Source organism: Diabrotica undecimpunctata, chromosome 7, assembly GCF_040954645.1.
Source record: "Diabrotica undecimpunctata isolate CICGRU chromosome 7, icDiaUnde3, whole genome shotgun sequence".
Taxonomy (NCBI): Eukaryota; Metazoa; Arthropoda; class Insecta; order Coleoptera; family Chrysomelidae; genus Diabrotica; species Diabrotica undecimpunctata.
Window position 1 is genome coordinate 151,639,525 of NC_092809.1, and position 20,009 is coordinate 151,659,533.

The window sequence follows — 20,009 nt, forward strand, 5'->3', positions numbered from 1 at the left end:
GTGTGTATGTCTAGCATAGATACATGGAAGTCTTTATGTACGTGTATGTGTATATATTCACATATATGTGTGTATATGTATTTATTTTTTTCTACATGTGTGTATCTGAAATTTCTACTTGTTTTTATTCTGTAAAATGTGTTTGTTGTAAAGTATAAATAAATAATTTACTATTTTTGTTGGCAATAAGCCACAATTTTACTTAAAAATAAGTTTATTTTATGTTTTGATTTTCACTTCGTTCGAAAATTTCGAAAATCGTTCTCAAAATACGGTTTCCGAAGTGGAAATAAACTTATTTTAAAGTAAAATTGTGGCTTATTCCCAAAAAAAATAGTAAATTACATTAAGATGCCACAAGAAAATAGCTTCAGAACAATATTCTTATTCATATTTAATACTAGTATGTATACTAGATACATGAGATCAAGGTCACGTGTTTGATAGCATGTACGTAAATATATTTAACAAACATTAAAATCATTAATAAATGTTAAAGTTGTATGTACAATGAATAAAACAATAATGGAAGCCATCTAGCTATACTATTATATAATATTTACTTAAAAATTAAAGTTTAGTTTTAGTTTAGTCTTTAATCTTTAAGTTTAAAGAAATATTGAAAGACAACCAACACTGTACGCGTCAGCTGTTCTAATTTCATCATTCTCAATCTCAATGCGGAACACTACCCTAATATCATCTGTGTCGTGTTCCGTAATGAAAATTGGTTCATTTTTACTTGTATAGAAGCATGCGCATACTCTTTGATACTAAAATAGGAACAGCTGATTTGTACAGTGTTGTTAGTCTCTCAATATTTCTTTAAACCAATATAAAATTGCTTTACATAAATTACATTTTTAAGTACTTAAATATTTAAATATTATATAATAGCATATCTCGTGGCTTTGATTAATGTTTTATTCATTTTACATACAACTTCAACATTTATTAATGATTTTAATATTCGTTAGATATATTTGCGTAGATAAAAATAAAAATACAAAACGATCTAAGTAACCTTGATCTCAAAAAACTGGATCAAGACTTAAAAAAATACAACTAAAATGAGGAAAGATGAGCTGATCATGTAACTGTGTATCTACTAATATCCAGTTAATGCAATACATTATTTTTGTTGGGAATAATTTGACTTTTGAGAACAATTTTCGAAGTGGAAATCGAAACATTAAATAAACTTATTTTAAAGTGAAATTGTGACTTATTCCCAACAAAAATAGTAAATTATTTATTTATGTTTTAGAACAAACATATTTTAGAGAATAAAAACAAGTAGGAATTATACATACACATAAAACAATATATATACAGACACACACACATACACGTAGGTACATAAAAACATCCATGTATCTATCCTAGACATACACACTATGATATAGAGGTCGAAGCAGGTAGAAAGCTAGATTTAACGGCTTTGGTGTTGGTGTTAAAGATATCTATGTTGCTATCTTTTAGAATTATATTTCATTACCTTATAATGCTGTTTATGGGCGAGCAATCCGTCTCACAAATGTGAATGGAAATTTTTAACTGAAAATTAAAGTAGAAAATTTTAAAACTTGTTAAAACGGTTGAGAAACCAGTTCAGTATAAAGTTAAGACTAAGTTTATTTTGTTCTAAAAGTGAATATAATTACAGTTTACATTGTACTAATCTCAAGTTCCTGTAAATGACAGATGGTGCTAATATTTAAATTTGTTTAGTTGATATCAATATTTTAACAACCCCACTTATGAATTAAACAAAATTTATAGGTTACCTATACCAAACAGTCTCAATAATATATGCAGCTTTTTAGCAACTAAACCTTTAACAGTCAACACATTAGCTGGAATAACATCAGTAGGCATATATTTTACATTAATTATTGTGTCAGATATTAGGTCTTTCAAACAATGACATCTTACATCAATACGCTTACTTCTTTTATGATACATTGGATTTGCTGATAGGTTTAATGCACTTTGATTATTATTAAATAAGGTAATACATTCAGTTTTTTCAATTAAATCACTTAGCAAACCTCTAAGAAAAACAGCCTCTGACAAGGCCGTATATTCTGCCTCGTAGCTAGATAAAGCTAATGATTTTTAAAAAGAAAAAGACAGTTAAGATTTGATTTCACCGCTTATACGTATTTCGGCCTAATAGGCCTCATCAGAACGGCTTTCGCAGACGCTCTTTCGTTAGCGGATGCGCAGGCGCCCTGTACGTGAAATCAAATCTTAACTGTCTTTTTCTTTTTATTCCGATATACTCTGTACGAGTACTAGAAACCAATTCGCTAAGGATTTTGCTTAGTTGAGGAGATATGTTGTGGAATGCAATTTTTAGATTCCCCATGTCTCTAATAACATCTTTATCAACGTCTGTTTTGCCTTGCAATTCTTAGAAGGCACAGATTAAAGCAGAATTCTGAATTTGGTTTCGAAAATTAGTTTAGGGATTCTAATGATTTTTGTTTTGCACTTTGCCAAGATATTGTAAAGCCACAAAGCTTAAATACATATCCAGTAAAGGATCTTACAATCTAATGTATTGCTTGCCCAATGAGAGAATGTCAATCAGAGAATAATTAATAGTATCTTTTAAATACCTCAATACTCTTTTTGTACATTTCGAATAAGACTCAGTATATACATTGTTAAATTGGCTCAAGAAACTGACTGTAAATGATATATCTGTTCTGGCCAAAACAGATAAATACATCAAACTACCAATTACCATCTGATAAGGAAACTTACTATCATCAATTGTTAAAGATAATTTTGTTAAAAATGCGAATTATCAAAAAGAAAGTAAAATAGAGTAAAGTCGCAATGGCACTGGTTTGACAAGTGCTAATGTGTATATTATTTTATCTATCGATGCATGCTTTAAAATCTCACACAACTGACACTTTAAACTAGTAGCGTTGAGCGCTTGCTGTTTTTTATTTCATCTTTGATGCCACGTCTTTTTAACAACTGAAACCCTCATTTGTGAATTCAGTTTTTTTAAAGTATCCGTTGAGAACAGCGGCACTAAACGCATGTTTTTCGGATGTTTTAACCTTCCGACATTTATTTTCATAGTAACCGGTTTGTTTACAACAATAACATCTAATTTTCGACAGATCTCTGTCTCTCTTGTTATTCATCTGTCATCACTTCTGTGATTTTCAAACTGTCTATTGTGATTGGTTCTGTTACTAGTACCACTTGCAAACGGACTTACCAACATCACTTTCCATGTCCAATACTTTTGTTTTGATTGAATCGATAGAAATAACAATCCCAACAACTTTTTTTAAAGCGTCCCAAATTTCTTTAGCGGTTTTTGCTTGTTTAATATATATATATATAACGATGGATCAAGCAAAAGAACTAACTTGGCTTTAGCTTTTTCTTGTTTGTCTACTTCGGTTTCAGTTCCGTCCAAACACGTGGACAATCCTTCTAGAACAAGATAATTTTGCACTGCGAAACCCAATCATTGTAATTTTCGCGGCCTAATAGCTTTGGCACCGTAGACATGTAATTCACTGCTATTGTGAACCTCAAAACTTACTAGTATACAACGTTTATCTTATTTACCGACGGAAAAAATAGTCTGAGTCACTATAATCTGTTAAAACTTATAAATGAAACGAACCAGTTGAGTATACGGTTAAGACTACTTTATTTTGTTCCAAAAGTGAATACAATTGACAGTTTATATTGTATCAATCTTAACTTCCTGTATATTTAATATTTAAGTTTTGTTTACTTCATATCAATATTTTAACAGAAAACAGTCGCAGAATACTTGAGTCAGAACACAGTATGTCTCAGAACACTTCAGAATTTTCAGAATCTTTAATGACTCTTAGCAATTTTCTTAATTTCAACTGCTATGACTTTGTGCGTCTAAGTAATAGTTTTTTACATTTATTCTAATAAAAGAATAAGTAAAATGACTGCATAAAAATCAGATCAGATTTAAAAATTATAAATTGGATATTCTACAAAAATATAGGAATGATATTAGACGAGAAAAACTAATTTTTAGACGCGACAACGGTGTATATTTGAGAGCATGTGTATTAAGATGCATATTTGCCAAACCTATCAACGAGGTTAATCCCGTTGGAATATATTTGTATTAATCGTGTCGCAATATCCAAAACAAAGAAATGTATTACAATTCGTATTATCATTAACAACTGTTACACGGTCTAGATATCAAAAAGTTTTACTATAACCGCTTCCTATGATTAGAATCTAAACAATGTGTCTGGGTGAAAACTTACAATTCATCACATATTCAAAATCGCGCAACACTGTAAGACTTGGTGTCCTGTAAAAATGTTAAGATTTAGTTGAGAAACTAACATCAACTGTCCTTGAAAAATTTTCAATAATTAATAAAAAATTACTTAGAACTGACCAATTTCTGGAAATATCTGACCATTGGAGATTAATTTGTGATCTTTCGAATGGTATAATTATATTTCAAAAATACTAGCTGTAACATAGTGATTTAGGAAAACCCGGGAACCTACTGTTCTCCTAGTATTTTTAAAATGTTTATTGCAGTAAGGCAGTGCAATCCTGGTATTTTTAAAATTTTTAATGGACTGCGCTTGCGTGCTAAGGTTATTGTAACTTTATTAATTATTTTCACCCCAAAAGCAAACTGACCAAACGCTCAATATATCTGACCATTTGTCAGCATTTTAATCTCTATCGAATACAATAATTTGTTTTATAGATTTCGTTCAATGAGGTGCCAACATCTTTTTTTGTCCTTGAAAATTTTCAACCCTTAATAAAAAATTAACCAGAACTGACCAAAAGCTGAAACCAACTGACCATTTGTGACCAAAACGTGACCATTCAGACGGTATAATTATTTTTACGAAATTCGATCAATGAGGTGCCAACATCCCAGAGCTCATTTCAGTTATCTCCTACGTCTTAGGTTTGTTTCGAAATCGGACTTCTTGTATTAGGAAACCAAAATATGTGAGAGCTCTGGAAAGAAAAATCCTCAAACCATTCCGTTAGCGTTCGCAGTGGTCGGGAAAGCTCTGGGATGTTGGCACCTCATTGATCGAATTTCGTAAAAATAATTATACCGTCTGAATGGTCACGTTTTGGTCACAAATGGTCAGCTGGTTTCAGCTTTTGGTCAGGTCTGGTTAATTTTTTATTAAGGGTTGAAAATTTTCAAGGACAAAAAAAGATGTTGGCACCTCATTGAACGAAATCTATAAAACAAATGATTGTATTCGATAGAGATTAAAATGCTGACAAATGGTCAGATATATTGAGCGTTTGGTCAGTTTGCTTTTGGGGTGAAAATAATTAATAAAGTTGCAATAACCTTAGCACGCAAGCGCAGTCCATTAAAAATTTTAAAAATACCAGGATTTCAGTGCCTTGCCGCAATAAACATTTTAAAAATACTAGGAGAACAGTAGGTTCCCGGGTTTTCCTAAATCACTATGTTACAGCTAGTATTTCTGAAATCTAATTATACCATTCGAAAGATCACAAATTAATCTCCAATGGTCAGATATTTCCAGAAATTGGTCAGTTCTAAGTAATTTTTTATTAATTATTGAAAATTTTTCAAGGACAGTCTGATATTGGCTTCTTATTAAAATATTAAAATTTTTACAAGACACCAAGTCGTACAGTGTTGCGCGATTTAGAATAAGAGATGAATTGTAAGTTTTCACCCAGAAACATTCTTTAGATTCTAATCACAGGAAGCGGTTATAATACAATTTGTTGATATCTAGACAGTGTAACAGTTGTTAGTGACAATACGAATTCTAATATATTTCTTTGTTTTGGATATTGGACGCAATTAATAGTAATATATTCCAACGGGATTAACTTGGCCGATAGGTTTGGCAAATACGCATCCTAAGACACATGTTCTCAAATATACACCGTTGTCACGTCTAAAAATTAGTTTTTCTCGTTTAATATCATTGTTATATTGTTGTAGAATATCCAATTTGTAATTCTTAAATCTGATCTGATTTTTATACCATCATTTTATTTATTCTTTTATTATAGAAATGTAAAAAAATATAACTTAGACGCACAAATTCACAACAGCTGTAATTGATAAAATTGGGAAGAGTTGTTAAAGATCCCTGAAATCAAGTGTCCTGCGACATACTGTATTCTGATTCAAGTGTTCTGCTACTGTTTTCTACTTGGATTTTCAGTTAAAAATTCACATTAGCTAAGGTCTCCCTAGATTCTCTTACGTTAGGTTGTGCAGTTGTAATTATTTTTATCATAACAGGAGTGTCTTAAGCAGGAATCAGATAGCTCGTGGAATGATACTCTTCGCTTCTGCAAAGAGAAACGATATTAAAACGAGAAACGATATCGATATTGGCGATCAGAAAAGAGACAACAGTTGGCACCCCACGTTATTGTGAAATTAGTAAATATTTGCTTTTTGGTAAATGCATTCGACCTATCTCAAAATGTAGTCGGACCATTCCAATGGTCAGTATCTAGGGTTAAGTCTGTTGGACGCCATCAGTATTGGTGGTAAAAATTTTATTAAGTTAGGTAATTTATACAATAATAAAAAATCCAACACAAGTTTGTTATAATTGGATATGCAGTGCCTTAGCTTCTGATTTTTTTGAACTGGATCGATTTGCCGACAAACAACGGAATAGCACCCGCCGGCTATAAATAGACAGTTTTATCCTATCACAGGGATCGTAAACCACAAATATTGAGAGAAATACGGTATTCCACGTTGTGTTTGTTCTCATCTTTATATTCTTTCTTTTTCTATTCCGTATTATCTATTTCTCTTCGCCGATGAAGAATGCCACTTCACGTTCTGTGAGACCGCTCCTTTACAGGAGTATGCTTGTAACTTTTAAATTTGTAACACTTTAATAGAGACGGGGAATACAAGTAATGTTGTTTTGTATATATTGTTGTAAATAATGTAAAATTAAAGCTTTATTCTTCATTAACCGTATAAAGTTCTTGATACCTAAGATTAGCTTAAAGTTCAGTCATAGAGGGCTGTTTTGTATTTGTGAGACAGATTGCTCGCCCATAAACAGCATGATGAAGCAGTGCAATATAATTATAAAAAGTAGTAACATAAATATCTTCAACACCAACACCAACTGGTGACCAGAATAGCAGAGTATGGAAAAGAGTATGGTCTAACAATGAATGTCAAGAAGACGAAATTTATGAGAATATCGAAAACTCAAAGAAATAACGAGAATCTTCTAATAAACGAAACCAACGTTGAACAAGTGGACAAATATTCATACCTGGGAACAATGATTAACTCCACAAATGATTACAATCAGGAGATAAAAATAAAAATAGAAAAGGCTAGAGCAAATTTCAACAAAATGAGAAGAGTTCTATGTACCAGGGATTTAAAACTGGAACTAAGAGTTAGGTTGGCGAGGTGCTATGTTTTTTCGACCTTATTTTATGGAATGGAATCTTGGACCTTGAATGCTACATCAATGAAAAAACTGGAATCATTTGAGCTGTGGGTGTACAGAAGAATTCTGAAAATATCAAGGACAGAACACGTCACAAACAAAGAGGTTCTGAGAAGGATGAACAAAGAAATGGAAATTTTAAATTCAATAAAAACAAAAAAATTGGAATATCTCGGACATATTACACGTGGAGAGAAATACACCTTACTCCAACTGATCATGCAGGGAAAGATCCAAGGAAAGAGAAGCATAGGGAGGCGTAGAATGTCATGGCTGCGCAACCTGAGAGAGTGGTACGGATGTACATCAAATGAACTTTTCAGAGCAGCCGTCTCAAAAGTTCGAATAGCTATGATGATTGCCGACCTCCGCCGCGGAGATGGCACTTGAAGAAGAGAAGATCTACCGGCTTCGACCTCTATATCATAGTGTGTATGTCTAGCATAGATACATGGAAGTCTTTATGTACGTGTATGTGTATATATTCACATATATGTGTGTATATGTATTTATTTTTTTCTACATGTGTGTATCTGAAATTTATACTTGTTTTATTCTGTAAAATGTGTTTGTTATAAAGTATAAATAAATAATTTACTATTTTTGTTGGCAATAAGTCACAATTTTACTTAAAAATAAGTTTATTTGATGTTTTGATTTTCACTTCGTTCGAAAATCGTTCTCAAAATACGGTTTCCGAAGTGGAAATAAACTTATTTTAAAGTAAAATTATGGCTTATTCCCAACAAAAATAGTAAATTACATTAAGATACCACAAGAAAATAGCTTCAGAATAATATTCTTATTCATATTTAATACTAGTATGTATACTAGGTACATGAGATCAAGGTCACGTGTTTAATAGCATGTACGTAAATATATTTAACAAACATTAAAATCATTAATAAATGTTAAAGTTGTATGTACAATGAATAAAACAATAATGGAAGCCATCTAGCTATACTATTATATAATATTTACTTAAAAATTAAATTTTAGTTTTAGTTTAGTCTTTAATCTTTAAGTTTAAAGAAATATTGAAAGACACGCAACACTGTACGCGTCAGCTGTTCTAATCTCATCATTCTCAATCTCATTTCGGAACACGACCCTAATATCATCTGTGTAGTGTTCCGTAATGAAAATTGATTCATTTTTACTTGTATAGACGCATGCGTATACTTTTTGATACTAAAATAGGAACAGCTGATGTGTACAGTGTTGTTTGTCTCTCAATATTTCTTTAAACCAATATAAAATTGCTTTATATAAATTACATTTTTAAGTAAATATTTAAATATTATATAATAGCTAATCTAGTGGCTTCGATTAATGTTTTATTCATTTTACATACGACTTCAACATTTATTAATGATTTTAATATTCGTTAGATATATTTACGTAGATAAAAATAAAAATACAAAACGATCTAAGTAACCTTGATCTCAAAAAACTGGACCAAGACTTAAAAAAATACAACTAAAATTATGAAAGATGAGTTGATCATGTAACTGTGTATCTACTAATATCCAGTTAATGCAATATATTATTTTTGTTGGGAATAATTTGACTTTTGAGAACGATTTTCGAAGTGGAAATCGAAACATTAAATAAACTTATTTTAAAGTGAAATTGTGACTTATTCCCAACAAAAATAGTAAATTATTTATTTATATTTTAGAACAAACATATTTTAGAGAATAAAAACAAGTAGGAATTATACATACACATAAAACAATATGTTTTTATGTACCTACGTGTATGTGTGTGTATCTGTATATATATACAGATACACACACATACACGTAGGTACATAAAAACATCCATGTATCTATCCTAGACATACACACTATGATATAGAGGTCGAAGCAGATAGAAAGCTAGATTTAACGGCTTTGGTGTTCGTGTTAAAGATATCTATGTTGTTATCTTTTAGAATTATATTTCATTACCTTATAATGCTGTTTATGGGCGAGCAATCCGTCTTACAAATGTGAATGGAAATTTTTAACTAAAAATTGAATTAGAAAATGTTAAAAACTTGTTAAAACGGTTGAGAAACCAGTTCAGTATAAAGTTAAGACTAAGTTTATTTTGTTCTAAAAGTGAATATAATTACAGTTTACGTTGTACTAATCTCAAGTTCCTATAAATGACATATGGTGCTAATATTTAAATTTGTTTAGTTGATATCAATATTTTAACAACCCCACTTATGAATTAAACAAAATTTATAGGTTACCTATACCAAACAGTCTCAATAATCTATGCAGCTTCTTAGCAACTAGACCTTTAACAGTCAACACATTAGCTGGAATAACATCAGTAGGCATATATTTTACATTAATTATTGTGTCAGATATTAGGTCTTTCAAACAATGACATCTTACATCAATATGCTTACTTCTTTTATGATACATTGGATTTGCTGATAGGTTTAATGCACTTTGATTATTATTAAATAAAGTAATACATTCAGTTTTTTCAATTAAATCACTTACTAACCCTAACCCTAAACCCCTAAGAAAAACAGCCTCTGACAAGGCCGTATATTCTGCCTCGTAGCTAGATAAAGCTAATGATTTTTAAAAAGAAAAAGACAGTTAAGATTTGATTTCACGTACAGGGCGCCTGCGCATCCGCTTATACGTATTTCGGCCAAATAGGTCTCATCAGAACAGCTTTCGCAGTCGCTCTTTCGTTAGCGGATGCGCAGGCGCCCTGTACGTGAAATCAAATCTTAACTGTCTTTTTCTTTTTATTCCGATATACTCTGTGCGAGTACTACAAACCAATTCGCTAAGAATTTTGCTTAGTTGAGGAGATATGTTGTGGAATGCAATTTTTAGATTCCCCATGTCTCTAATAACATCTTTATCAACGTCTGTTTTGCCTTGCAATTCTTAGAAGGCACAGATTAAAGCAGAATTCTGAATTTGGTTTCGAAAATTAGTTTACGGATTCTAATGATTTTTGTTTTGCACTTTGCCAAGATATTGTAGAGCCACAAAGCTTATAAATATATCCAGTAAAGGATCTTACAATCTAATGTATTGCTTGCCCAATGAGAGAATGTGTCAATCAGAGAATAATTAATAGTATCTTTTACATACCTCAATACTCTTTTTGCACATATTAAATAAAACTCAGTATATACATTGTTAAATTGGCTCAAGAAACTAACTGTAAATGATATATCTGTTCTGGCCAAAACAGATAAATACATCAAACTACCAATTACCATCTGATAAGGAAACTTATCTCTAATACAATTTTACTATCATCAATTGTTAAAGATAATTTTGTTAAAAATGCGAATTATCAAAAAGAAAGTAAAATAGAGTAAAGTCGCAATGGCACTGGTTTGACAAGTGATAATGTGTATATTTTTTTATTTATCGATGCATGCTTTAAAATCTCACACAACTGACACTTTAAACTAGTAGCGTTGAGCGCTTGCTGTTTTTTATTTCATCTTTGATGCCACGCGTTTTTAACAACTGAAACCCTCATTTGTCAATTCAGTTTTTTTAAAGTATCCGTTGAGAAGAGCTGCACTAAACGCATGTTTTTCGGATGTTTTAACCTTCCGACATTTATTTTCATAATAACCGGTTTGTTTACAACAATAACATCTAATTTTCGACAGATCTCTGTCTCTCTTGTTATTTATCTGTCATCACTTCTGTGATTTTCAAACTGTCTGTTGTGATTGATTCGGTTACTAGTACCACTTGCAAACGCACTTACCAACATCACTTTCCATGTCCAATCCTTTTGTTTTGATTGAATCGATAGAAATAACAATCCCAACAACTTTTTTTAAAGCGTCCCAAATTTCTTTAGCGGTTTTTGCTTGTTTTATATGTATATATAACGATGGATCAAGCAAAAGAACTAACTTGGCTTTAGCTTTTTCTTGTTTGTCTACTTCGGTTTCAGTTCCGTCCAAACACGTGGACAAACCTTCTAGAACAAGATAATTTTGCACTGCGAAACCTAATCATTGTAATTTTCGCGGCCTAATAGCTTTGGCACCGTAGACATGTAATTCACTGCTATTGTGAACCTTAACACTTACTAGTATACAACGTTTATCTATTTACCGGGGGAAAAAATGGCCTGAGTCACTATAACCTGTTAAAACTTATAAATGAAACGAACCAGTTGAGTATACGGTTAAGACTACTTTATTTTGTTCCAAAAGTGAACTTTTGATACTTCCTGTAAATGACATATGGTGCTAATATTTAAATTTTGTTTACTTTATATCAATATTTTAACAGAAAACAGTCGCAGAATACTTGAGTCAGAACACAGTATGTTTCAGAACACTTCAGAATTTTCAGAATCTTTAATGACTCTTAGCAATTTTCTTAATTTCAACTGCTATGACTTTGTGCGTCTAAGTAATAGTTTTTTTACATTTATTCTAATAAAAGAATAAGTAAAATGACTGCATAAAAATCAGATCAGATTTAAGAATTATAAATTGGATATTCTACAAAAATATAGCAATGATATTAGACGAGAAAAACTAATTTTTAGACGCGACAACGGTGTATATTTGAGAGCATGTGTATTAAGATGCATATTTGCCAAACCTATCAACGAAGTTATTCCCGTTGGAATATATTTGTATTAATCGTGTCGCAATATCCAAAACAAAGAAATGTATTACAATTCGTATTATCATTAACAACTGTTACACTGTCTAGATATCAACAAGTTTTACTATAACCGCTTCCTATGATTAGAATCTAAACAATGTGTCTGGGTGAAAACTTACAATTCCTCACATATTCAAAATCGCGCAACACTGTAAGACTTGGTGTCCTGTAAAAATGTTAAGATTTAGATGAGAAACTAACATCAACTGTCCTTGAAAATTTTTCAATAATTAATAAAAAATTACTTAGAACTGACCAATTTCTGGAAATATCTGACCATTGGAGATTAATTTGTGATCTTTCGAATGGTATAATTATATTTCAGAAATACTAGCTGTAACATAGTGATTTAGGAAAACCCGGGAACCTACTGTTCTCCTAGTATTTTTAAAATGTTTATTGCGGCAAGGCACTGCAATCCTGGTATTTTTAAAATTTTTAATGGACTGCGCTTGCGTGCTAAGGTTATTGCAACTTTATTAATTATTTTCACCCCAAAAGCAAACTGACCAAACGCTCAATATATCTGACCATTTGTCAGCATTTTAATCTCTATCGAATACAATCATTTGTTTTATAGATTTCGTTCAATGAGGTGCCAACATCTTTTTTTGTCCTTGAAAATTTTCAACCCTTAATAAAAAATTAACCAGACCTGACCAAAAGCTGAAACCAGCTGACCATTTGTGACCAAAACGTGACCATTCAGACGGTATAATTATTTTTACGAAATTCGATCAATGAGGTGCCAACATCCCAGAGCTGGTCGGGAATTGTCGACTTTTGCCTACAATTCATTAGGAGAACATAAACGACGAGAGCCTCGTAACAAACTGGTTCTAAAGTGCGAGTGAATAATAGATTTGTTAGTATAATACACTTACTTCATTATTTACTCTATTGGCGATGTCAAACGAAAGAGGCGGCACGGTGCGGTAAAAATTTGAACTAGTGCACGTAGGATAACAAAACATTTTGTATTTATTTATACACACATGACATAGTTATAAACATTTTAAATATTATTAAATAAAGCACAATAAGGTAACAAAATATTAAAAAGAATTGTTCTGCACCGCAATGCAGTAATTATCGATCGGAAAGAATAAGTATGCACTTTTTTTCCTCGTGACAAAAATCTACAAGATCGTACATGACATTCCTTCGTTTTTTTTTTTTCATAAGTACATTCTTTTATTTTATTTTGAAGTGTCACAATTTTAGTTTCTTAATTTGTTGTAATTAATGTAACTAGTCTTAAATGTATTAATATTTGTTTTACCAATGTTCATATTAAAGTTAAGTTCTCCTATTGTACAGAAGTGATCAGTAGTAAAATGTGTAGGGGAAAGGATGAGGTAGCTGGTTCGATGATTTAAAAATAAATATTTGAAAAATTATAGTCCCACCTTCCTACATTTGGTAGATAAAAAATAAATAAATAAAACCTCGAAGGACCAGCGACCATTAGGTCGCAAAATTGCGGATTAGTAATAATATAGTGGATAATAAAGTTAAAAGTAGAATAATTAAAATAAGAATTAAGCTAGAAGTATTTTTATTGTATTATTTACATGCATAAATAGTAGAATCGGGATTGCCAACAAATCACCCTTTTTAATAATAATAAAAACATAAATGTTCATATAAAATGTTCTTAAACCGCACAACTGTTTATATTAATAATTGTTCTTAAAGCTAAATACAATACATGCGATTTATAGAACAAGAAAGTTTATAGTTTGTTGAATATCCGGCAACCCTGTAATTTGTCGGACCGGCATTTATGAAATGTTGGCACATAAACTGTCGATTTTCTTCTTTATGAAAGAATAATTTCAGGTACTTACATATTAGATGCACAGACACTGAATTTACTATAGTTAACTATTTAATAAAATAAGTTACACTTGAAAACTGCTTCTATTTAAGAAGCGTGAGAAGAACTATTACTTGCTTCTATTTGAGAAGCTGAAAAAGTAAGTTTGACTTGCGTGCTTCTATTTGAGAAGGCAAAGACGAAGTGATTTTAAGGGTAGTTGGGTTTGAATATTTTGAATCTTAAGAACTGACAGGCGCAGAAGATACAATGCAGCAGAAAGAAGGCGTGTCATGCTGATTGAATGTATTTAAATTAGTGAGAATAACAATTATTATTAGAATTATTATAGACGGACAAACTATTGTAGAAAATATAATTAATTTTCTACATACTGGGGGGCGGGGAAAATTTAAAATATATACAATGATCGAAACGACCGTTAAGAAAAGGTTTAATCAGAAATTGGAAGAGGTGCTAATTTTATTATGGGGCGAACATATTCACCTTCTGCTGTTTTTACACGTGCAGCGCGAACTTTACCATCCCTTCCAGTCAATAATTCTAATATTCTACCTAGCGGCCAATTTAAAGGAGGGCGATCTTCAGATCGTATGAGAACTAGTTGATTGATCGCCAAGTTTTGTTGGGGTAGTTGCCATTTCGGTCTATGCTGTAGACGGTGCAAATAATCCACAGACCATTTTCTCCAAAACTCTTGTTGGAGTTTGGAACACACTTTCCAATAAGAAAGTCGATTAGTAGGGGTCCTAGAAAGATCCCTTTCTGGGTAAGAAGTAAGGGGAGCTCCAATCAGAAAATGACCAGGAGTAAGAGGCAAGAGATCATTAGGATCGTTAGAAAGGGGATACAAGGGACGGCTATTTAATATGGCTTCAATTTGCACTAATAAAGTTGAAAGTTCTTCAAAAGTTAGGCAAGTATTGCCGAGCAATTTTGTCAAATGAAATTTAGCACTCTTTACAGCTGCTTCCCAGAGTCCGCCCCAATGTGGAGACCTGGGAGGGATTAATTTCCAGGTAATTTCAGTGGAAGAAAGAAAATTCTGAATTTCGTGATTATTTTCTTTGGATTTCAGAAATAAAGATAAGTCTCGTAATTGATTACGAGCTCCAATAAAATTGGTGCCATTATCAGAGTAAATTATTTGAGGATTTCCTCGACGACTAATAAATCGTTTTAATGAAGCAATAAAAGCTTCCGTGGATAAATTGGAAACAAGTTCTATATGGATAGCCTTAGTTACCATACATATAAAAATGGCTATATAAGCCTTAATGGTAGGGGCCTTCCTTAATCTAGAGGAGCGAATCATAATAGGACCTGCAAAATCTATTCCGGTCTTAGAAAATGGACGAGCCTGTTGAACTCGATCCAAAGGCAAAGGGGACATTATCTGTGATGCAAATTGAGCATTAAATCTATGGCAAATAACACACTTTTTAATAATAGTTTTAATTCTTCGTATACCATTTAACGGCCAATATCGAAGACGAAAATTTCCAAGGACATTTTGAGCTCCACTGTGTCCTAAACGCATATGTTCCCGATAAATTAGTAGATCGACAACATGGTCATTTTCAGGGAGTAAAATGGGAAATTTCTGAGAAAAACTTAATTCGGTATATTCAAGTCGACCTCCTACACGGAGTATGCTATTTTCATCAAGGAAGATATTAAGAGGAAGTAATTTGGGAGTTGAAATAGATTTTCCCTCCTGTAATAGTTTGATTTCATTGGAAAAAGAATAAGCTTGAACCTGTTTTATAATAAAATCATGGGCATTCTGAAGCTCTTCTACTGTTAAAGGACTGCCAGAAATGTTTATCTTTTTAAATTTGAGAATCACTTTAAAACTAAAAGCGATTCCTTTTTGCATGCTAGAAAATTTCGAAAATTTTAAAAATATAGATTTCCAGAATTCTTCTGGCGATTCAGTAATGGGAAATGATACTTGCATACATTCAGGTACTTCATTTAGAAGTTCAAAAGAATCAATGGAATCAAAATCATTGGTTTGAGATAAAAAGGGAGGACCATGAAACCAGAATTGACGAACATCAGATGAAAAATTTCCACGCGACAAATGATCAGCGGGATTTAACGGAGATCTGATATGTCGCCATGTGGTATTCCTACTATTATCACGAACAGTAAGGACTCGTTTTTTAACAAAAGGAGATATCTCTAATTCAGACCTTTTAACCCATGTTAAGGCAACTAATGAATCGGACCATAAATTAATGGACTCAATTTTGATAGTATTATGCAAAATTTGTATAATTCGAGAAGATAGGATGGCAAGTAACTCCATGGAGCACAGCTCTAATTTAGGAATTGTAAGTTTGTTTTTTAATGGATTGACTCGGGACTTTGCGGCAATTAATCTTGAAGAGAAAGTATTATCATTATAGCTAACCACAAGGTACACACAGGCTCCATAGGCTAGTTGACTAGCATCACAGGAGCCATGTAAGGAAATGGAACATATGGTTTTGTTGTCAATTAAATATCTAGGTATAGACATATTGGAAATGTCAGATAACAAAGAACGAAACTTTTTCCAACTTTGCAAAATAGAATCATCAAAAATGGGCGTGTCCCAGGATATTTGGGATTGCCATAGTTTTTGCATAATAAGTTTTCCCTGCACGATTAGCGGATTGATCACACCCAGGGGGTCAAACACAGAAGAAATGAAAGATAAAATACTGCGTTTAGTTAAAACAGCAGTTTCTTGTATATTAGTAGTACGAATAAGTAAGAGGTCAGACAGAGGGTTCCATTTTAATCCTAGTATATTACTAGGGGAGCCATTAATATTAAAATCAATTTCGTAGGACGAAGTTTGTGATATTGTAGATAAAAATTCAGAAGAGTTGGATTGCCATTTATGAAGCTTAAATCCGTGTTTACCCAAAATAGTATTAAGCTCCGAATATATTGTTTCTAGAGATGAAAAATCGTTAGTACCTGACAAAATATCGTCCATATAGGTTTGTCTAAGTAGAGCATACCGAGCATTAGGGAAGTTAGGATATCTCTCAGCGATATCCTTTAAGACACGCGTAGCCAAATACGGTGCACAATTTTGCCCAAAACTAAGACTTGAGAGTTGAATACAGGTGAAGGGATCAGAAGAATTTTCTCTCCATAAAAAATTTTGGAAATGACGTTGTGATGGATTTATATCTATAAATCTATACATCATTTGAATATCAGCACAAAGGACAAATTTGAAACAACGGAACCTACATAATATGTCAAAGAGATTGTCCTGTACTTGGTAACCTTTTGAAGTTAGGTCATTTAAGGACACTCCGGTATCAGTACGGGCACTAAAGTCAAAAACTACTCTCACAGGCGTTGAACTGTGTTTCCGTATTACAGCTCTGTGGGGGATAAAATATTTAAATTCATTAGTAGGATGATTGTAAAAAGATAAAGGGATTACTTGAGCGTGATTTAAAGTAAGATATTCATATATAACATTCTTATAGTTTTGAAATAAAACTGAATCACAATTGAATTTTTTCTCAAGAGAGATAAATCTTTGGCGTGCCATGCAAAAAGACTGCCCCAATTTTGTGGGCATATTTTCAAGGAAGGGCATATCGACCTGGTAACGACCTGACGGTAAAATAGTAGTGGTGTTTTTAAATATTTGTTCTGCAAGTTCTTCGCTAGAACAATGATTTTTTGATAATGGAATAGTTTCTAATTCCCAGAAACTTTCCATACGACGGGTCAACTCATCTTCTCTTTCGAATTGAACATCATTAGTTGTAATAAAAGAATGAGAAACATTATTTTGGTTTGAGGAAAAATTTAAGCGGCTCCTAGGTATAGGACCGGCGATAATGTAACCCAGATAAGTTTCAACTAAAGAGGGGGATCTAGGTCCCATATTAATAATATTAGATTTAAGTAAATTAAAATAAATATCAGCACCAAGAAGTAAATTTATAGGCCCAGTTTTAAAGAAAAATGGGTCGGCAAGTTCGGGTATTATATGTTCATGTAATTTTAGAACCTCAGGAGATATAGAAAATTGGGGGAGATTATTTGTTATTTTGTTTATAACAGAACAAGAAACGTTAAAACTAATTGATGGGTTAACAAGAGAACTAAATTGTATATCTAGCACTTCTCTACTTTTAGCACAATTGGTACTACCTAACCCAGAAATATTTACAAATTGTGTTCGAGAGGACAGCTGCAAATTTTTTGCAAAGGAGCTTTCAATGAGACTCATTTGACTAGCAGAATCTAATAGTGCTCTTGCCACCTTTTGTTGACCATTAGAGCATCTGATATTTACAAGAGCTGTAGGTAAAAGAACTATGTTATCAGAAATAGATACAGTATGGAGTGAAGCTTGATGAGATGAGGGATGAGCATATTCAATATATTCATTATTTACAGGGTTCATATTTGGAGACAAAGATTTATTAACAATATGTACATTAGATGGTTCTGTTCCATGATTGTTTCCTCTAAAACGAGAGGTCGTATTTATATTTGGAACGTGATTATGAGTCTGCGTACTAGGGCATGGGTTTGATTGATTATCAAAATGTAAATAAGTGTGGTGAGGTTTCCCACAAGTGGAGCATCTTTTTAAGGATTTACATTGCGGTATTGCATGAGTGTTACTGAGGCAATTTATGCAATATTTCTTAGATTTGACAAATTGATATCTTTCTAGGGGTTTTAAAGTTAAAAATTTCGAACATCCATAAATAAGATGATTAGACTCTTTACAATAAAAACAATTAGCACGGAAGTTGTAAGATTGACGTTGAAGGTTATTTACATTAGAAACTAATGAAACCTTATTTTTTCGGCTGTCAGTCTGTCTGGAATAAGATTTGGAAGAATTGGGTTCAAAAAGATTTAAATTTTCTAAAACGGATTGTCTTTTATTCAAAAATTCAAAAAATTCTTCCGCAGTAGGAATGATTCCTGTATCTCGCTCGCTCTCAAACGCTTTCCTAGAATTGAAGTCAAGTTTTTGTTCTAGCAAAAATATAATTAAACATTCAAATTTTATTTGAGGAGTATGACCTGTATTATTTATTAAATCGAAAGTTTTACGAGAGGTAATATAGAATTCCTTCAAATCGTTTGCTGTGCTTTTTGATAAACTTTTTTGTTCTACCAAAGTTTGGTACAAAGAAATTAATAACTTAAAATTATCGTCATATGTCTTTTTTAAAATATCTAAAGCAACGTTTAAATTCTGATTAGTTAGGCTCAGACTGGAAATCAAATCTAAAGGGGGACCGCGCAGTAAGCTTTTTAGATAATAAAATTTTTCCCCGTCAGTTTTTAATTTAGAGTTATTCAGCACTACCGCTGAAAAAAGATCGAAAAATGAGGGCCATTCTTGAGCCAACCCCGTAAAAGGTTTAATGTTTATTTTTGGCAAAACAACATTAGAGGATTCAATAATATCACTATTGGATAATTTTTTCTGATTTTCAATATTGGATCCAAGTTGAGCAATAGCAATCTCGAAACGATCTGATACTATATTTTCTGCATTTACTTCTACATCGCTAAAATCTTCAAGTGCAATTATATCACTTTGAAGATTTTTGTAACTTTCGTAGGTACTTAAAATATTTTGAAGTTTTACATTTAATATGCAGATTTCCTCCGATCCATCAAGATTTTTAATATAGGATTCGATCCTAGACAATTGAATTTTACAACCTTTACGTTTATTTTTTATAGCGGTTAGATCCATTTTAAAATACGAAAGAATTAAAAGCCACTAATCAGAAAATAAGGAATGCGCTACGCAACAAATATATGTAAATAGAATATAAGCAAACTGGTAAAATTCAAATTAATTATTAATAATCATTAAAAACCTAGAAAATAATAGACAGAAAATAAAATATTACCAGTTAAAATGATAATATCAATAATAATATCACAAAAATCACAATGCAGATATCGATTATAAAAATAAAACAATAACAAACA

The 20,009-nt window shown here is 31.9% G+C and overlaps 1 protein-coding gene across 1 annotated transcript; it reads right to left on the bottom strand.

The window, feature by feature from the left end:
- Nucleotides 1-1,776: 1,776 nt before the first annotated feature.
- On the bottom strand, nucleotides 1,777-19,767 carry LOC140446683 (uncharacterized). The gene is made up of 5 exons (XM_072539278.1): nucleotides 19,415-19,767; nucleotides 14,502-19,009; nucleotides 11,256-11,474; nucleotides 3,399-3,465; nucleotides 1,777-2,098 (listed from the first exon to the last, which is right to left on the bottom strand). Exons 1-5 carry the CDS (start codon nucleotides 19,765-19,767, stop codon nucleotides 1,777-1,779), a joined length of 5,469 nt encoding a protein of 1,822 aa, XP_072395379.1.
- Nucleotides 19,768-20,009: the final 242 nt, after the last annotated feature.